Consider the following 18053-nt stretch of genomic DNA (forward strand, 5'->3'; position numbering starts at 1 on the left):
GCCCAAAAAACATTGAACATGGAGGTACGCTCCTGTAACCGGAGGCTATAGAGTGTTTCTGCGCCGCTGTTTCTGCGCCGCTGTTTCTGCGCAGCTGTTCCTGCGCAGCTGTTCCTGCGCAGCTGTTCCTGCGCAGCTGTTCCTGCGCAGCTGTTCCTGCGCAGCTGTTCCTGCGCAGCTGTTCCTGTGCAGCTGTTCCTGCGCGGCTGTTCCTGCGCGGCTGTTCCTGCGCGGCTGTTTCTGCGCGGCTGATTCTGCGCGGCTGTTTCTGCGAGGCTGTTTCTGCGAGGCTGTTTCTGCGCGGCTGTTTCTGCGCAGCTGTTTCTGCGCAGCTGTTTCTGCGCAGCTGTTCCTGCGCAGCTGTTCCTGCGCAGCTGTTCCTGCGCAGCTGTTCCTGCGCAGCTGTTCCTGCGCACCTGTTCCTGCGCAGCTGTTCCTGCGCAGCTGTTCCTGCGCAGCTGTTCCTGCGCAGCTGTTCCTGCGCAGCTGTTCCTGCGCAGCTGTTCCTGCGCAGCTGTTCCTGCGCAGCTGTTCCTGCGCAGCTGTTCCTGCGCAGCTGTTCCTGCGCAGCTGTTCCTGCGCAGCTGTTTCTGCGCAGCTGTTTCTGCGCAGCTGCTTCTGCGCAGCTGCTTCTGCGCAGCTGCTTCTGCGCAGCTGCTTCTGCGCAGCTGCTTCTAGCAGCTGCTTCTGCGCAGCTGCTTCTGCGCAGCTGCTTCTGCGCAGCTGCTTCTGCGCAGCCGTTTCTGCGCAGCCGTTTCTGCGCAGCCGTTTCTGCGCTGCCGTTTCTGCGCAGCCGTTTCTGCGCAGCCGTTTCTGCGCAGCCGTTCCTGCGCAGCTGTTCCTGCGCAGCTGTTTCTGCGCAGCTGTTCCTGCGCAGCTGTTTCTGCGCAGCTGTTTCTGCGCAGCTGTTCCTGCGCAGCTGTTCCTGCGCAGCTGTTCCTGCGCAGCTGTTCCTGCGCAGCTGTTCCTGCGCAGCTGTTCCTGCGCAGCTGTTCCTGCGCAGCTGTTTCTGCGCAGCAGTTTCTGCGCAGCAGTTTCTGCGCAGCAGTTTCTGCGCAGCTGTTCCTGCGCAGCTGTTCCTGCGCAGCTGTTCCTGCGCAGCTGTTCCTGCGCAGCTGTTTCTGCGCAGCTGTTTCTGCGCAGCTGTTTCTGCGCAGCTGTTCCTGCGCAGCTGTTCCTGCGCAGCTGTTCCTGCGCAGCTGTTCCTGCGCAGCTGTTTCTGCGCAGCAGTTTCTGCGCAGCAGTTTCTGCGCAGCAGTTTCTGCGCAGCAGTTTCTGCGCAGCTGTTCCTGCGCAGCTGTTCCTGCGCAGCTGTTTCTGCGCAGCAGTTTCTGCGCAGCAGTTTCTGCGCAGCAGTTTCTGCGCAGCTGTTCCTGCGCAGCTGTTCCTGCGCAGCTGTTCCTGCGCAGCTGTTCCTGCGCACCTGTTCCTGCGCAGCTGTTCCTGCGCACCTGTTCCTCCGCACCTGTTCCTGCGCACCTGTTCCTGCGCACCTGTTCCTGCGCAGCTGTTCCTGCGCAGCTGTTCCTGCGCAGCTGTTCCTGCGCAGCTGTTTCTGCGCAGCTGTTCCTGCGCAGCTGTTTCTGCGCAGCTGTTTCTGCGCAGCTGTTTCTGCGCAGCTGTTTCTGCGCAGCTGTTTCTGCGCAGCTGTTTCTGCGCAGCTGTTTCTGCGCAGCTGTTTCTGCGCAGCTGTTCCTGCGCAGCTGTTTCTGCGCAGCTGTTCCTGCGCAGCTGTTCCTGCGCAGCTGTTTCTGCGCAGCTGTTTCTGCGCAGCTGTTCCTGCGCAGCTGTTCCTGCGCAGCTGTTTCTGCGCAGCTGTTTCTGCGAAGCTGTTTCTGCGCAGCTGTTTCTGCGCAGCTGTTTCTGCGCAGCTGTTCCTGCGCAGCTGTTTCTGCGCAGTTGTTTCTGCGCAGTTGTTTCTGCGCAGCTGTTCCTGCGCAGCTGTTTCTGCGCAGCTGTTCCTGCGCAGCTGTTTCTGCGCAGCTGTTCCTGCGCAGCTGTTTCTGCGCAGCTGTTCCTGCGCAGCTGTTCCTGCGCAGCTGTTCCTGCGCAGCTGTTCCTGCGCAGCTGTTCCTGCGCAGCTGTTTCTGCGCAGCTGTTTCTGCGCAGCAGTTTCTGCGCAGCAGTTTCTGCGCAGCTGTTCCTGCGCAGCTGTTCCTGCGCAGCTGTTCCTGCGCAGCTGTTCCTGCGCAGCTGTTTCTGCGCAGCTGTTCCTGCGCAGCTGTTCCTGCGCAGCTGTTCCTGCGCAGCTGTTCCTGCGCAGCTGTTCCAGCGCAGCTGTTTCTGCGCAGCTGTTTCTGCGCAGCTGTTCCTGCGCAGCTGTTCCTGCGCAGCTGTTCCTGCGCAGCTGTTCCTGCGCAGCTGTTCCTGCGCAGCTGTTCCTGCGCAGCTGTTCCTGCGCAGCTGTTCCTGCGCAGCTGTTCCTGCGCAGCTGTTCCTGCGCAGCTGTTCCTGCGCAGCTGTTCCTGCGCAGCTGTTCCTGCGCAGCTGTTCCTGCGCAGCTGTTTCTGCGCAGCTGTTTCTGCGCAGCTGTTTCTGCGCAGCTGCTTCTGCGCAGCTGCTTCCGCGCAGCTGCTTCCGCGCAGCTGCTTCCGCGCAGCTGCTTCCGCGCAGCTGCTTCCGCGCAGCTGCTTCTGCGCAGCTGCTTCTGCGCAGCTGCTTCTGCGCAGCTGCTTCTGCGCAGCCGTTTCTGCGCAGCCGTTTCTGCGCAGCCGTTTCTGCGCTGCCGTTTCTGCGCAGCCGTTTCTGCGCAGCCGTTTCTGCGCAGCCGTTCCTGCGCAGCCGTTCCTGCGCAGCTGTTCCTGCGCAGCTGTTTCTGCGCAGCTGTTTCTGCGCAGCTGTTTCTGCGCAGCTGTTTCTGCGCAGCTGTTTCTGCGCAGCTGTTTCTGCGCAGCTGTTTCTGCGCAGCTGTTTCTGCGCAGCTGTTCCTGCGCAGCTGTTTCTGCGCAGCTGTTCCTGCGCAGCTGTTCCTGCGCAGCTGTTTCTGCGCAGCTGTTTCTGCGCAGCTGTTCCTGCGCAGCTGTTCCTGCGCAGCTGTTTCTGCGCAGCTGTTTCTGCGCAGCTGTTTCTGCGAAGCTGTTTCTGCGCAGCTGTTTCTGCGCAGCTGTTTCTGCGCAGCTGTTCCTGCGCAGCTGTTTCTGCGCAGTTGTTTCTGCGCAGCTGTTCCTGCGCAGCTGTTCCTGCGCAGCTGTTCCTGCGCAGCTGTTCCTGCGCAGCTGTTTCTGCGCAGCAGTTTCTGCGCAGCAGTTTCTGCGCAGCTGTTCCTGCGCAGCTGTTCCTGCGCAGCTGTTCCTGCGCAGCTGTTCCTGCGCAGCTGTTTCTGCGCAGCTGTTTCTGCGCAGCTGTTCCTGCGCAGCTGTTCCTGCGCAGCTGTTCCTGCGCAGCTGTTCCAGCGCAGCTGTTTCTGCGCAGCTGTTCCTGCGCAGCTGTTCCTGCGCAGCTGTTCCTGCGCAGCTGTTCCTGCGCAGCTGTTCCTGCGCAGCTGTTCCTGCGCAGCTGTTCCTGCGCAGCTGTTCCTGCGCAGCTGTTCCTGCGCAGCTGTTTCTGCGCAGCTGCTTCTGCGCAGCTGCTTCTGCGCAGCTGCTTCTGCGCAGCTGCTTCTGCGCAGCTGCTTCTGCGCAGCTGCTTCTGCGCAGCTGCTTCTGCGCAGCTGCTTCTGCGCAGCCGCTTCTGCGCAGCCGTTTCTGCGCAGCCGTTTCTGCGCAGCCGTTTCTGCGCAGCCGTTTCTGCGCAGCCGTTTCTGCGCAGCCGTTTCTGCGCAGCCGTTTCTGCGCAGCCGCTTCTGCGCAGCCGCTTCTGCGCAGCCGCTTCTGCGCAGCCGCTTCTGCGCAGCCGCTTCCGCGCAGCCGCTTCCGCGCAGCCGCTTCCGCGCAGCCGCTTCCGCGCAGCCGTTTCCGCGCAGCCGTTTCCGCGCAGCCGTTTCCGCGCAGCCGTTTCCGCGCAGCCGCTTCCGCGCAGCCGCTTCCGCGCAGCCGCTTCCGCGCAGCCGCTTCTGCGCAGCCGCTTCTGCGCAGCCGCTTCTGCGCAGCCGCTTCTGCGCAGCCGCTTCTGCGCAGTTGTTTCTGCGCAGCTGTTTCTGCGCAGCTGTTTCTGCGCAGCTGTTTCTGCGCAGCTGCATCTGCGCAGCCGCTTCTGCGCAGCCGCTTCTGCGCAGCCGCTTCTGCGCAGCCGCTTCTGCGCAGCCGCTTCTGCGCAGCCGTTTCTGCGCAGCTGTTTCTGCGCAGCTGTTTCTGCGCAGCTGTTTCTGCGCAGCTGCATCTGCGCAGCTGTTTCTGCGCAGCCGCTTCTGCGCAGCCGCTACTGCGCAGCCGCTTCTGCGCAGCCGCTTCTGCGCAGCCGCTTCTGCGCAGCCGCTTCTGCGCAGCCGCTGCTGCGCAGCCGTTTCTGCGCAGCCGTTTCTGCGCAGCCGTTTCTGCGCAGCCGTTTCTGCGCAGCCGTTTCTGCGCAGCCGTTTCTGCGCAGCCGCTTCTGCGCAGCCGCTTCTGCGCAGCCGCTTCTGCGCAGGCGCTTCTGCGCAGCCGCTTCTGCGCAGCCGCTTCTGCGCAGCCGCTTCTGCGCAGCCGCTTCTGCGCAGCCGCTTCTGCGCAGCCGCTTCTGCGCAGCCGCTTCTGCGCAGCCGCTTCTGCGCAGCCGCTTCTGCGCAGCCGCTTCTGCGCAGCCGCTTCTGCGCAGCCGCTTCTGCGCAGCCGCTTGTGCGCAGCCGCTTGTGCGCAGCCGCTTCTGCGCAGCCGCTTCTGCGCAGCCGCTTCTGCGCAGCCGCTTCTGCGCAGCCGCTTCTGCGCAGCCGCTTCTGCGCAGCCGCTTCTGCGCAGCCGCTTCTGCGCAGCCGCTTCTGCGCAGCCGCTTCTGCGCAGCTGTTCCTGCGCAGCCGCTTCTGCGCAGCTGTTTCTGATTTTCTGATGAGACTGCACTGCAACAGCATGGGTGACGAACTCCGTACGCGCGCGTGGTCTAGAGATCCTACCACGCGCGTACGGGATTCAACTTTACATGTTCAACTGCCCAAAAAACATTGAACATGGAGGTACGCTCCTGTAACCGGAGGCTATAGAGTGTTTCTGCGCCGCTGTTTCTGCGCCGCTGTTTCTGCGCAGCTGTTCCTGCGCAGCTGTTCCTGCGCAGCTGTTCCTGCGCAGCTGTTCCTGCGCAGCTGTTCCTGCGCAGCTGTTCCTGTGCAGCTGTTCCTGCGCGGCTGTTCCTGCGCGGCTGTTCCTGCGCGGCTGTTTCTGCGCGGCTGATTCTGCGCGGCTGTTTCTGCGAGGCTGTTTCTGCGAGGCTGTTTCTGCGCGGCTGTTTCTGCGCAGCTGTTTCTGCGCAGCTGTTTCTGCGCAGCTGTTCCTGCGCAGCTGTTCCTGCGCAGCTGTTCCTGCGCAGCTGTTCCTGCGCAGCTGTTCCTGCGCACCTGTTCCTGCGCAGCTGTTCCTGCGCAGCTGTTCCTGCGCACCTGTTCCTGCGAACCTGTTCCTGCGCACCTGTACCTGCGCACCTGTTCCTGCGCACCTGTTCCTGCGCACCTGTTCCTGCGCAGCTGTTCCTGCGCAGCTGTTCCCGCGCACCTGTTCCCGCGCACCTGTTCCCGCGCACCTGTTCCCGCGCAGCCGTTCCCGCGCAGCCGTTCCCGCGCAGCCGTTTCCGCGCAGCCGTTTCCGCGCAGCCGTTTCCGCGCAGCCGTTTCCGCGCAGCCGCTTCCGCGCAGCCGCTTCTGCGCAGCCGTCTCCGCGCAGCTGTTTCTGATTTTCTGATGAGACTTCACTGCAACAGCATGGGTGACGAACTCCGTACGCGCGCGTGGTCTAGAGATCCTACCACGCGCGTACGGGATTCAACTTTACATGTTCAACTGCCCAAAAAACATTGAACATGGAGGTACGCTCCTGTAACCGGAGGCTATAGAGTGTTTCTGCGCCGCTGTTTCTGCGCAGCTGTTTCTGCGCAGCTGTTTCTGCGCAGCTGTTTCTGCGCAGCTGTTTCTGCGCAGCTGTTTCTGCGCAGCTGTTTCTGCGCAGCTGTTTCTGCGCAGCTGTTTCTGCGCAGCTGTCTCTGCGCAGCTGTCTCTGCGCAGCTGTCTCTGCACAGCTGTCTCTGCGCAGCTGTCTCTGCGCAGCTGTTTCTGCGCAGCTGTTTCTGCGCAGCTGTTTCTGCGCAGCTGTTTCTGCGCAGCTGTTTCTGCGCGGCTGTTTCTGCGCAGCTGTTTCTGCGCAGCTGTTACTGCGCAGCTGTTCCTGCGCACCTGTTCCTGCGCACCTGTTCCTGCGCAGCTGTCCCTGCGCAGCTGTTCCTGCGCAGCTGTTCCTGCGCACCTGTTCCTGCGCAGCTGTTCCTGCGCACCTGTTCCTGCGCACCTGTTCCTGCGCACCTGTTCCTGCGCAGCTGTTCGTGCGCACCTGTTCCTGCGCAGCTGTTCCTGCGCAGCTGTTCCTGCGCACCTGTTCCTGCGCACCTGTTCCTGCGCAGCTGTTCCTGCGCAGCTGTTCCTGCGCAGCTGTTCCTGCGCAGCTGTTCCTGCGCAGCTGTTCCTGCGCAGCTGTTCCTGCGCAGCTGCTCCTGCACAGCTGTTCCTGCGCAGCAGTTCCTGCGCAGCTGTTTCTGCGAAGCTGTTTCTGCGCAGCTGTTTCTGCGCAGCTGTTTCTGCGCAGCTGTTTCTGCGCAGCTGTTCCTGCGCAGCTGTTCCTGCGTAGCTGTTTCTGCGCAGCTGTTTCTGCGCAGCTGTTTCTGCGCAGCTGTTTCTGCGCAGCTGTTCCTGCGCAGCTGTTTCTGCGCAGCTGTTTCTGCGCAGCTGTTCCTGCGCAGCTGTTCCTGCGCAGCTGTTTCTGCGCCGCTGTTTCTGCGCCGCTGTTTCTGCGCCGCTGTTTCTGCGCAGCTGTTTCTGCGCAGCTGTTTCTGCGCAGCTGTTTCTTCGCATCTGTTTCTGCGCAGCTATTTCTGCGCAGCTGTTTCTGCGCAGCTGTTTCTGCGCAGCTGTTTCTGCGCAGCTGTTTCTGCGCAGCTGTTTCTGCGCAGCTGTTTCTGCGCAGCTGTTTCTGCGCAGCTGTTTCTGCGCAGCTGTTTCTGCGCAGCTGTAACTGCGCAGATGTCTCTGCGCAGCTGTCTCTGCGCAGCTGTCTCTGCGCAGCTGTTTCTGCGGAGCTGTTTCTGCGCAGCTGTTTCTGCGCAGCTGTTTCTGCGCAGCTGTTTCTGCGCAGCTGTTTCTGCGCAGCTGTTTCTGCGCAGCTGTTTCTGCGCAGCTGTTTCTGCGCAGCTGTTTCTGCGCAGCTGTTTCTGCGCAGCTGTTCCTGCGCACCTGTTCCTGCGCACCTGTTCCTGCGCACCTGTTCCTGCGCAGCTGTTCCTGCGCAGCTGTTCCTGCGCAGCTGTTCCTGCGCACCTGCTCCTGCGCACCTGTTCCTGCGCAGCTGTTCCTGCGCACCTGTTCCTCCGCACCTGTTCCTGCGCACCTGTTCCTGCGCACCTGTTCCTGCGCAGCTGTTCCTGCGCAGCTGTTCCTGCGCAGCTGTTCCTGCGCAGCTGTTCCTGCGCAGCTGCTCCTGCGCAGCTGTTTCTGCGCAGCTGTTCCTGCGCAGCTGTTTCTGCGCAGCTGTTTCTGCGAAGCTGTTTCTGCGCAGCTGTTTCTGCGCAGCTGTTTCTGCGCAGCTGTTTCTGCGCAGCTGTTTCTGCGCAGCTGTTCCTGCGCAGCTGTTTCTGCGCAGCTGTTTCTGCGCAGCTGTTCCTGCGCAGCTGTTTCTGCGCAGCTGTTTCTGCGCAGCTGTTCCTGCGCAGCTGTTCCTGCGCAGCTGTTTCTGCGCAGCTGTTTCTGCGCAGCTGTTTCTGCGAAGCTGTTTCTGCGCAGCTGTTTCTGCGCAGCTGTTTCTGCGCAGTTGTTTCTGCGCAGTTGTTTCTGCGCAGCTGTTCCTGCGCAGATGTTTCTGCGCAGCTGTTCCTGCGCAGCTGTTTCTGCGCAGCTGTTCCTGCGCAGCTGTTCCTGCGCAGCTGTTCCTGCGCAGCTGTTCCTGCGCAGCTGTTCCTGCGCAGCTGTTCCTGCGCAGCTGTTTCTGCGCAGCTGTTTCTGCGCAGCAGTTTCTGCGCAGCAGTTTCTGCGCAGCAGTTTCTGCGCAGCTGTTCCTGCGCAGCTGTTCCTGCGCAGCTGTTCCTGCGCAGCTGTTTCTGCGCAGCTGTTCCTGCGCAGCTGTTCCTGCGCAGCTGTTCCTGCGCAGCTGTTCCTGCGCAGCTGTTCCTGCGCAGCTGTTCCTGCGCAGCTGTTCCTGCGCAGCTGTTTCTGCGCAGCAGTTTCTGCGCAGCAGTTTCTGCGCAGCAGTTTCTGCGCAGCAGTTTCTGCGCAGCAGTTTCTGCGCAGCTGTTCCTGCGCAGCTGTTCCTGCGCAGCTGTTTCTGCGCAGCAGTTTCTGCGCAGCAGTTTCTGCGCAGCAGTTTCTGCGCAGCTGTTCTTGCGCAGCTGTTCCTGCGCAGCTGTTCCTGCGCAGCTGTTCCTGCGCACCTGTTCCTGCGCAGCTGTTCCTGCGCACCTGTTCCTCCGCACCTGTTCCTGCGCACCTGTTCCTGCGCACCTGTTCCTGCGCAGCTGTTCCTGCGCAGCTGTTCCTGCGCAGCTGTTCCTGCGCAGCTGTTTCTGCGCAGCTGTTCCTGCGCAGCTGTTTCTGCGCAGCTGTTTCTGCGCAGCTGTTTCTGCGCAGCTGTTTCTGCGCAGCTGTTTCTGCGCAGCTGTTTCTGCGCAGCTGTTCCTGCACAGCTGTTTCTGCGCAGCTGTTCCTGCGCAGCTGTTCCTGCGCAGCTGTTTCTGCGCAGCTGTTTCTGCGCAGCTGTTCCTGCGCAGCTGTTCCTGCGCAGCTGTTCCTGCGCAGCTGTTTCTGCGCAGCTGTTTCTGCGAAGCTGTTTCTGCGCAGCTGTTTCTGCGCAGCTGTTTCTGCGCAGCTGTTCCTGCGCAGCTGTTTCTGCGCAGTTGTTTCTGCGCAGTTGTTTCTGCGCAGCTGTTCCTGCGCAGCTGTTTCTGCGCAGCTGTTCCTGCGCAGCTGTTTCTGCGCAGCTGTTTCTGCGCAGCTGTTTCTGCGCAGCTGTTCCTGCGCAGCTGTTCCTGCGCAGCTGTTCCTGCGCAGCTGTTTCTGCGCAGCTGTTTCTGCGCAGCAGTTTCTGCGCAGCAGTTTCTGCGCAGCTGTTCCTGCGCAGCTGTTCCTGCGCAGCTGTTCCTGCGCAGCTGTTCCTGCGCAGCTGTTTCTGCGCAGCTGTTTCTGCGCAGCTGTTTCTGCGCAGCTGTTTCTGCGCAGCTGTTCCTGCGCAGCTGTTCCTGCGCAGCTGTTCCTGCGCAGCTGTTCCAGCGCAGCTGTTTCTGCGCAGCTGTTCCTGCGCAGCTGTTTCTGCGCAGCTGTTCCTGCGCAGCTGTTCCTGCGCAGCTGTTCCTGCGCAGCTGTTCCTGCGCAGCTGTTCCTGCGCAGCTGTTCCTGCGCAGCTGTTCCTGCGCAGCTGTTTCTGCGCAGCTGTTTCTGCGCAGCTGCTTCTGCGCAGCTGCTTCTGCGCAGCTGCTTCTGCGCAGCTGCTTCTGCGCAGCTGCTTCTGCGCAGCTGCTTCTGCGCAGCTGCTTCTGCGCAGCTGCTTCTGCGCAGCCGTTTCTGCGCAGCCGTTTCTGCGCAGCCGTTTCTGCGCTGCCGTTTCTGCGCAGCCGTTTCTGCGCAGCCGTTTCTGCGCAGCCGTTCCTGCGCAGCTGTTCCTGCGCAGCTGTTTCTGCGCAGCTGTTCCTGCGCAGCTGTTTCTGCGCAGCTGTTTCTGCGCAGCTGTTCCTGCGCAGCTGTTCCTGCGCAGCTGTTTCTGCGCAGCTGTTCCTGCGCAGCTGTTCCTGCGCAGCTGTTCCTGCGCAGCTGTTCCTGCGCAGCTGTTCCTGCGCAGCTGTTCCTGCGCAGCTGTTTCTGCGCAGCAGTTTCTGCGCAGCAGTTTCTGCGCAGCAGTTTCTGCGCAGCAGTTTCTGCGCAGCTGTTCCTGCGCAGCTGTTCCTGCGCAGCTGTTTCTGCGCAGCAGTTTCTGCGCAGCAGTTTCTGCGCAGCTGTTTCTGCGCAGCTGTTCCTGCGCAGCTGTTCCTGCGCAGCTGTTCCTGCGCACCTGTTCCTGCGCAGCTGTTCCTGCGCAGCTGTTCCTGCGCACCTGTTCCTCCGCACCTGTTCCTGCGCACCTGTTCCTGCGCACCTGTTCCTGCGCAGCTGTTCCTGCGCAGCTGTTCCTGCGCAGCTGTTCCTGCGCAGCTGTTTCTGCGCAGCTGTTCCTGCGCAGCTGTTTCTGCGCAGCTGTTTCTGCGCAGCTGTTTCTGCGCAGCTGTTTCTGCGCAGCTGTTTCTGCGCAGCTGTTTCTGCGCAGCTGTTTCTGCGCAGCTGTTTCTGCGCAGCTGTTCCTGCGCAGCTGTTTCTGCGCAGCTGTTCCTGCGCAGCTGTTCCTGCGCAGCTGTTTCTGCGCAGCTGTTTCTGCGCAGCTGTTCCTGCGCAGCTGTTCCTGCGCAGCTGTTTCTGCGCAGCTGTTTCTGCGAAGCTGTTTCTGCGCAGCTGTTTCTGCGCAGCTGTTTCTGCGCAGCTGTTCCTGCGCAGCTGTTTCTGCGCAGTTGTTTCTGCGCAGTTGTTTCTGCGCAGCTGTTCCTGCGCAGCTGTTTCTGCGCAGCTGTTCCTGCGCAGCTGTTTCTGCGCAGCTGTTCCTGCGCAGCTGTTTCTGCGCAGCTGTTCCTGCGCAGCTGTTCCTGCGCAGCTGTTCCTGCGCAGCTGTTCCTGCGCAGCTGTTTCTGCGCAGCTGTTTCTGCGCAGCTGTTTCTGCGCAGCAGTTTCTGCGCAGCAGTTTCTGCGCAGCTGTTCCTGCGCAGCTGTTCCTGCGCAGCTGTTCCTGCGCAGCTGTTCCTGCGCAGCTGTTTCTGCGCAGCTGTTTCTGCGCAGCTGTTCCTGCGCAGCTGTTCCTGCGCAGCTGTTCCTGCGCAGCTGTTCCTGCGCAGCTGTTCCTGCGCAGCTGTTCCTGCACAGCTGTTCCAGCGCAGCTGTTTCTGCGCAGCTGTTCCTGCGCAGCTGTTTCTGCGCAGCTGTTCCTGTGCAGCTGTTCCTGCGCAGCTGTTCCTGCGCAGCTGTTCCTGCGCAGCTGTTCCTGCGCAGCTGTTCCTGCGCAGCTGTTCCTGCGCAGCTGTTTCTGCGCAGCTGTTTCTGCGCAGCTGCTTCTGCACAGCTGCTTCTGCGCAGCTGCTTCTGCGCAGCTGCTTCCGCGCAGCTGCTTCCGCGCAGCTGCTTCTGCGCAGCTGCTTCTGCGCAGCTGCTTCTGCGCAGCTGCTTCTGCGCAGCTGCTTCTGCGCAGCCGTTTCTGCGCAGCCGTTTCTGCGCAGCCGTTTCTGCGCTGCCGTTTCTGCGCAGCCGTTTCTGCGCAGCCGTTTCTGCGCAGCCGTTCCTGCGCAGCTGTTCCTGCGCAGCTGTTTCTGCGCAGCTGTTCCTGCGCAGCTGTTTCTGCGCAGCTGTTTCTGCGCAGCTGTTTCTGCGCAGCTGTTTCTGCGCAGCTGTTTCTGCGCAGCTGTTTCTGCGCAGCTGTTTCTGCGCAGCTGTTTCTGCGCAGCTGTTTCTGCGCAGCTGTTCCTGCGCAGCTGTTTCTGCGCAGCTGTTCCTGCGCAGCTGTTCCTGCGCAGCTGTTTCTGCGCAGCTGTTTCTGCGCAGCTGTTCCTGCGCAGCTGTTCCTGCGCAGCTGTTTCTGCGCAGTTGTTTCTGCGCAGCTGTTTCTGCGCAGCTGTTTCTGCGAAGCTGTTTCTGCGCAGCTGTTTCTGCGCAGCTGTTTCTGCGCAGCTGTTCCTGCGCAGCTGTTTCTGCGCAGTTGTTTCTGCGCAGCTGTTCCTGCGCAGCTGTTCCTGCGCAGCTGTTCCTGCGCAGCTGTTCCTGCGCAGCTGTTCCTGCGCAGCTGTTTCTGCGCAGCAGTTTCTGCGCAGCAGTTTCTGCGCAGCAGTTTCTGCGCAGCAGTTTCTGCGCAGCTGTTCCTGCGCAGCTGTTCCTGCGCAGCTGTTCCTGCGCAGCTGTTCCTGCGCAGCTGTTCCTGCGCAGCTGTTTCTGCGCAGCTGTTCCTGCGCAGCTGTTCCTGCGCAGCTGTTCCTGCGCAGCTGTTCCTGCGCAGCTGTTCCTGCGCAGCTGTTCCTGCGCAGCTGTTCCTGCGCAGCTGTTCCTGCGCAGCTGTTCCTGCACAGCTGTTCCTGCGCAGCTGTTCCTGCGCAGCTGTTCCTGCGCAGCTGCTTCTGCGCAGCTGCTTCTGCGCAGCTGCTTCTGCGCAGCTGCTTCTGCGCAGCTGCTTCTGCGCAGCTGCTTCTGCGCAGCTGCTTCTGCGCAGCTGCTTCTGCGCAGCCGCTTCTGCGCAGCCGCTTCTGCGCAGCCGCTTCTGCGCAGCCGTTTCTGCGCAGCCGTTTCTGCGCAGCCGTTTCTGCGCAGCCGTTTCTGCGCAGCCGTTTCTGCGCAGCCGTTTCTGCGCAGCCGCTTCTGCGCAGCCGCTTCTGCGCAGCCGCTTCTGCGCAGCCGCTTCTGCGCAGCCGCTTCTGCGCAGCCGCTTCGGCGCAGCCGCTTCCGCGCAGCCGCTTCCGCGCAGCCGCTTCCGCGCAGCCGCTTCCGCGCAGCCGCTTCCGCGCAGCCGTTTCCGCGCAGCCGTTTCCGCGCAGCCGTTTCCGCGCAGCCGCTTCCGCGCAGCCGCTTCCGCGCAGCCGCTTCCGCGCAGCCGCTTCTGCGCAGCCGCTTCTGCGCAGCCGCTTCTGCGCAGCCGCTTCTGCGCAGCCGCTTCTGCGCAGTTGTTTCTGCGCAGCTGTTTCTGCGCAGCTGTTTCTGCGCAGCTGTTTCTGCGCAGCTGCATCTGCGCAGCCGCTTCTGCGCAGCCGCTTCTGCGCAGCCGCTTCTGCGCAGCCGCTTCTGCGCAGCCGTTTCTGCGCAGCCGTTTCTGCGCAGCCGTTTCTGCGCAGCTGTTTCTGCGCAGCTGCATCTGCGCAGCTGTTTCTGCGCAGCCGCTTCTGCGCAGCCGCTTCTGCGCAGCCGCTTCTGCGCAGCCGCTTCTGCGCAGCCGCTTCTGCGCAGCCGCTTCTGCGCAGCCGCTGCTGCGCAGCCGTTTCTGCGCAGCCGTTTCTGCGCAGCCGTTTCTGCGCAGCCGTTTCTGCGCAGCCGTTTCTGCGCAGCCGCTTCTGCGCAGCCGCTTCTGAGCAGCCGCTTCTGCGCAGGCGCTTCTGCGCAGCCGCTTCTGCGCAGCCGCTTCTGCGCAGCCGCTTCTGCGCAGCCGCTTCTGCGCAGCCGCTTCTGCGCAGCCGCTTCTGCGCAGCCGCTTCTGCGCAGCTGTTCCTGCGCAGCCGCTTCTGCGCAGCTGTTTCTGATTTTCTGATGAGACTGCACTGCAACAGCATGGGTGACGAACTCCGTACGCGCGCGTGGTCTAGAGATCCTACCACGCGCGTACGGGATTCAACTTTACATGTTCAACTGCCCAAAAAACATTGAACATGGAGGTACGCTCCTGTAACCGGAGGCTATAGAGTGTTTCTGCGCCGCTGTTTCTGCGCAGCTGTTCCTGCGCAGCTGTTCCTGCGCAGCTGTTCCTGCGCAGCTGTTCCTGCGCAGCTGTTCCTGCGCAGCTGTTCCTGCGCAGCTGTTCCTGTGCAGCTGTTCCTGCGCGGCTGTTCCTGCGCGGCTGTTCCTGCGCGGCTGTTTCTGCGCGGCTGATTCTGCGCGGCTGTTTCTGCGAGGCTGTTTCTGCGAGGCTGTTTCTGCGCGGCTGTTTCTGCGCAGCTGTTTCTGCGCAGCTGTTTCTGCGCAGCTGTTCCTGCGCAGCTGTTCCTGCGCAGCTGTTCCTGCGCAGCTGTTCCTGCGCAGCTGTTCCTGCGCACCTGTTCCTGCGCAGCTGTTCCTGCGCAGCTGTTCCTGCGCAGCTGTTCCTGCGCAGCTGTTCCTGCGCAGCTGTTCCTGCGCAGCTGTTCCTGCGCAGCTGTTCCTGCGCAGCTGTTCCTGCGCAGCTGTTCCTGCGCAGCTGTTCCTGCGCAGCTGTTCCTGCGCAGCTGTTCCTGCGCAGCTGTTTCTGCGCAGCTGCTTCTGCGCAGCTGCTTCTGCGCAGCTGCTTCTGCGCAGCTGCTTCTGCGCAGCTGCTTCTAGCAGCTGCTTCTGCGCAGCTGCTTCTGCGCAGCTGCTTCTGCGCAGCTGCTTCTGCGCAGCCGTTTCTGCGCAGCCGTTTCTGCGCAGCCGTTTCTGCGCTGCCGTTTCTGCGCAGCCGTTTCTGCGCAGCCGTTTCTGCGCAGCCGTTCCTGCGCAGCCGTTCCTGCGCAGCTGTTTCTGCGCAGCTGTTCCTGCGCAGCTGTTTCTGCGCAGCTGTTTCTGCGCAGCTGTTCCTGCGCAGCTGTTCCTGCGCAGCTGTTCCTGCGCAGCTGTTCCTGCGCAGCTGTTCCTGCGCAGCTGTTCCTGCGCAGCTGTTTCTGCGCAGCAGTTTCTGCGCAGCAGTTTCTGCGCAGCAGTTTCTGCGCAGCTGTTCCTGCGCAGCTGTTCCTGCGCAGCTGTTCGTGCGCAGCTGTTCCTGCGCAGCTGTTTCTGCGCAGCTGTTTCTGCGCAGCTGTTCCTGCGCAGCTGTTCCTGCGCAGCTGTTCCTGCGCAGCTGTTTCTGCGCAGCAGTTTCTGCGCAGCAGTTTCTGCGCAGCAGTTTCTGCGCAGCAGTTTCTGCGCAGCTGTTCCTGCGCAGCTGTTCCTGCGCAGCTGTTTCTGCGCAGCAGTTTCTGCGCAGCAGTTTCTGCGCAGCAGTTTCTGCGCAGCTGTTCCTGCGCAGCTGTTCCTGCGCAGCTGTTCCTGCGCAGCTGTTCCTGCGCACCTGTTCCTGCGCAGCTGTTCCTGCGCACCTGTTCCTCCGCACCTGTTCCTGCGCACCTGTTCCTGCGCACCTGTTCCTGCGCACCTGTTCCTGCGCAGCTGTTCCTGCGCAGCTGTTCCTGCGCAGCTGTTCCTGCGCAGCTGTTTCTGCGCAGCTGTTCCTGCGCAGCTGTTTCTGCGCAGCTGTTTCTGCGCAGCTGTTTCTGCGCAGCTGTTTCTGCGCAGCTGTTTCTGCGCAGCTGTTTCTGCGCAGCAGTTTCTGCGCAGCTGTTCCTGCGCAGCTGTTTCTGCGCAGCTGTTCCTGCGCAGCTGTTCCTGCGCAGCTGTTTCTGCGCAGCTGTTTCTGCGCAGCTGTTCCTGCGCAGCTGTTCCTGCGCAGCTGTTTCTGCGCAGCTGTTCCTGCGCAGCTGTTCCTGCGCAGCTGTTCCTGCGCAGCTGTTCCTGCGCAGCTGTTCCTGCGCAGCTGTTTCTGCGCAGCTGTTTCTGCGCAGCAGTTTCTGCGCAGCAGTTTCTGCGCAGCTGTTCCTGCGCAGCTGTTCCTGCGCAGCTGTTCCTGCGCAGCTGTTCCTGCGCAGCTGTTTCTGCGCAGCTGTTCCTGCGCAGCTGTTCCTGCGCAGCTGTTCCTGCGCAGCTGTTCCTGCGCAGCTGTTCCAGCGCAGCTGTTTCTGCGCAGCTGTTTCTGCGCAGCTGTTCCTGCGCAGCTGTTCCTGCGCAGCTGTTCCTGCGCAGCTGTTCCTGCGCAGCTGTTCCTGCGCAGCTGTTCCTGCGCAGCTGTTCCTGCGCAGCTGTTCCTGCGCAGCTGTTCCTGCGCAGCTGTTCCTGCGCAGCTGTTCCTGCGCAGCTGTTCCTGCGCAGCTGTTTCTGCGCAGCTGTTTCTGCGCAGCTGTTTCTGCGCAGCTGCTTCTGCGCAGCTGCTTCCGCGCAGCTGCTTCCGCGCAGCTGCTTCCGCGCAGCTGCTTCTGCGCAGCTGCTTCTGCGCAGCTGCTTCTGCGCAGCTGCTTCTGCGCAGCTGCTTCTGCGCAGCTGCTTCTGCGCAGCCGTTTCTGCGCAGCCGTTTCTGCGCTGCCGTTTCTGCGCTGCCGTTTCTGCGCAGCCGTTTCTGCGCAGCCGTTTCTGCGCAGCCGTTCCTGCGCAGCCGTTCCTGCGCAGCTGTTCCTGCGCAGCTGTTCCTGCGCAGCTGTTTCTGCGCAGCTGTTTCTGCGCAGCTGTTTCTGCGCAGCTGTTTCTGCGCAGCTGTTTCTGCGCAGCTGTTTCTGCGCAGCTGTTTCTGCGCAGCTGTTTCTGCGCAGCTGTTCCTGCGCAGCTGTTTCTGCGCAGCTGTTCCTGCGCAGCTGTTCCTGCGCAGCTGTTTCTGCGCAGCTGTTTCTGCGCAGCTGTTCCTGCGCAGCTGTTCCTGCGCAGCTGTTTCTGCGCAGCTGTTTCTGCGCAGCTGTTTCTGCGCAGCTGTTTCTGCGAAGCTGTTTCTGCGCAGCTGTTTCTGCGCAGCTGTTTCTGCGCAGCTGTTCCTGCGCAGCTGTTTCTGCGCAGTTGTTTCTGCGCAGCTGTTCCTGCGCAGCTGTTCCTGCGCAGCTGTTCCTGCGCAGCTGTTCCTGCGCAGCTGTTTCTGCGCAGCAGTTTCTGCGCAGCAGTTTCTGCGCAGCTGTTCCTGCGCAGCTGTTCCTGCGCAGCTGTTCCTGCGCAGCTGTTCCTGCGCAGCTGTTTCTGCGCAGCTGTTTCTGCGCAGCTGTTCCTGCGCAGCTGTTCCTGCGCAGCTGTTCCTGCGCAGCTGTTCCAGCGCAGCTGTTTCTGCGCAGCTGTTCCTGCGCAGCTGTTCCTGCGCAGCTGTTCCTGCGCAGCTGTTCCTGCGCAGCTGTTCCTGCGCAGCTGTTCCTGCGCAGCTGTTCCTGCGCAGCTGTTCCTGCGCAGCTGTTCCTGCGCAGCTGTTTCTGCGCAGCTGTTTCTGCGCAGCTGCTTCTGCGCAGCTGCTTCTGCGCAGCTGCTTCTGCGCAGCTGCTTCTGCGCAGCTGCTTCTGCGCAGCTGCTTCTGCGCAGCTGCTTCTGCGCAGCTGCTTCTGCGCAGCCGCTTCTGCGCAGCCGTTTCTGCGCAGCCGTTTCTGCGCAGCCGTTTCTGCGCAGCCGTTTCTGCGCAGCCGTTTCTGCGCAGCCGTTTCTGCGCAGCCGCTTCTGCGCAGCCGCTTCTGCGCAGCCGCTTCTGCGCAGCCGCTTCTGCGCAGCCGCTTCTGCGCAGCCGCTTCCGCGCAGCCGCTTCCGCGCAGCCGCTTCCGCGCAGCCGCTTCCGCGCAGCCGTTTCCGCGCAGCCGTTTCCGCGCAGCCGTTTCCGCGCAGCCGTTTCCGCGCAGCCGCTTCCGCGCAGCCGCTTCCGCGCAGCCGCTTCCGCGCAGCCGCTTCCGCGCAGCCGCTTCTGCGCAGCCGCTTCTGCGCAGCCGCTTCTGCGCAGCCGCTTCTGCGCAGTTGTTTCTGCGCAGCTGTTTCTGCGCAGCTGTTTCTGCGCAGCTGTTTCTGCGCAGCTGCATCTGCGCAGCCGCTTCTGCGCAGCCGCTTCTGCGCAGCCGCTTCTGCGCAGCCGCTTCTGCGCAGCCGCTTCTGCGCAGCTGTTTCTGCGCAGCTGTTTCTGCGCAGCTGTTTCTGCGCAGCTGTTTCTGCGCAGCTGCATCTGCGCAGCTGTTTCTGCGCAGCCGCTTCTGCGCAGCCGCTTCTGCGCAGCCGCTTCTGCGCAGCCGCTTCTGCGCAGCCGCTTCTGCGCAGCCGCTTCTGCGCAGCCGCTGCTGCGCAGCCGTTTCTGCGCAGCCGTTTCTGCGCAGCCGTTTCTGCGCAGCCGCTTCTGCGCAGCCGCTTCTGCGCAGCCGCTTCTGCGCAGGCGCTTCTGCGCAGCCGCTTCTGCGCAGCCGCTTCTGCGCAGCCGCTTCTGCGCAGCCGCTTCTGCGCAGCCGCTTCTGCGCAGCCGCTTCTGCGCAGCCGCTTCTGCGCAGCCGCTTCTGCGCAGCCGCTTCTGCGCAGCCGCTTCTGCGCAGCCGCTTCTGCGCAGCCGCTTGTGCGCAGCCGCTTGTGCGCAGCCGCTTGTGCGCAGCCGCTTCTGCGCAGCCGCTTCTGCGCAGCCGCTTCTGCGCAGCCGCTTCTGCGCAGCCGCTTCTGCGCAGCCGCTTCTGCGCAGCCGCTTCTGCGCAGCCGCTTCTGCGCAGCTGTTCCTGCGCAGCCGCTTCTGCGCAGCTGTTTCTGATTTTCTGATGAGACTGCACTGCAACAGCATGGGTGACGA

The 18053-nt window shown here is 62.7% G+C and overlaps 2 protein-coding genes across 2 annotated transcripts; both read right to left on the reverse strand.

Moving 5' to 3' along the window:
• Window positions 1-28: 28 nt before the first annotated feature.
• Window positions 29-4921, reverse strand: LOC126227780 (trichohyalin-like; the record flags this gene model as incomplete). Its single annotated transcript, XM_049942259.1, has 1 exon — window positions 29-4921. A coding segment is annotated over exon 1 (4893 nt), but the record flags the coding sequence as incomplete, so codon positions are not given.
• Window positions 4922-5044: 123 nt separating this feature from the next.
• Window positions 5045-18044, reverse strand: LOC126227777 (uncharacterized). Its single transcript, XM_049942257.1, has 3 exons — window positions 13407-18044; window positions 5832-13291; window positions 5045-5723 (listed from the first exon to the last, which is right to left on the reverse strand). Exons 1-3 carry the CDS (start codon window positions 18042-18044, stop codon window positions 5045-5047), a joined length of 12777 nt encoding a protein of 4258 aa, XP_049798214.1.
• Between the last annotated feature and the right edge of the window lie 9 nt (window positions 18045-18053).

Source organism: Schistocerca nitens, unplaced genomic scaffold (assembly GCF_023898315.1).
Source record: "Schistocerca nitens isolate TAMUIC-IGC-003100 unplaced genomic scaffold, iqSchNite1.1 HiC_scaffold_342, whole genome shotgun sequence".
Taxonomy (NCBI): Eukaryota; Metazoa; Arthropoda; class Insecta; order Orthoptera; family Acrididae; genus Schistocerca; species Schistocerca nitens.

Excerpts from the sequence above, each read along its gene's own strand:
- LOC126227777 (XM_049942257.1), bottom strand. The coding sequence starts at position 18,044 with ATGCTGTTGCAGTGCAGTCTCATCAGAAAATCAGAAACAGCTGCGCAG. Across the intron at positions 13,292-13,406 it reads AACATGTAAAGTTGAATCCC|GAACAGCTGCGCAGAAGCGG; the intron begins GTACGCGCGTGG and ends GCGGCTGCGCAG. Across the intron at positions 5,724-5,831 it reads TTTTTTGGGCAGTTGAACAT|CTGCGCGGAGACGGCTGCGC; the intron begins GTAAAGTTGAAT and ends AATCAGAAACAG.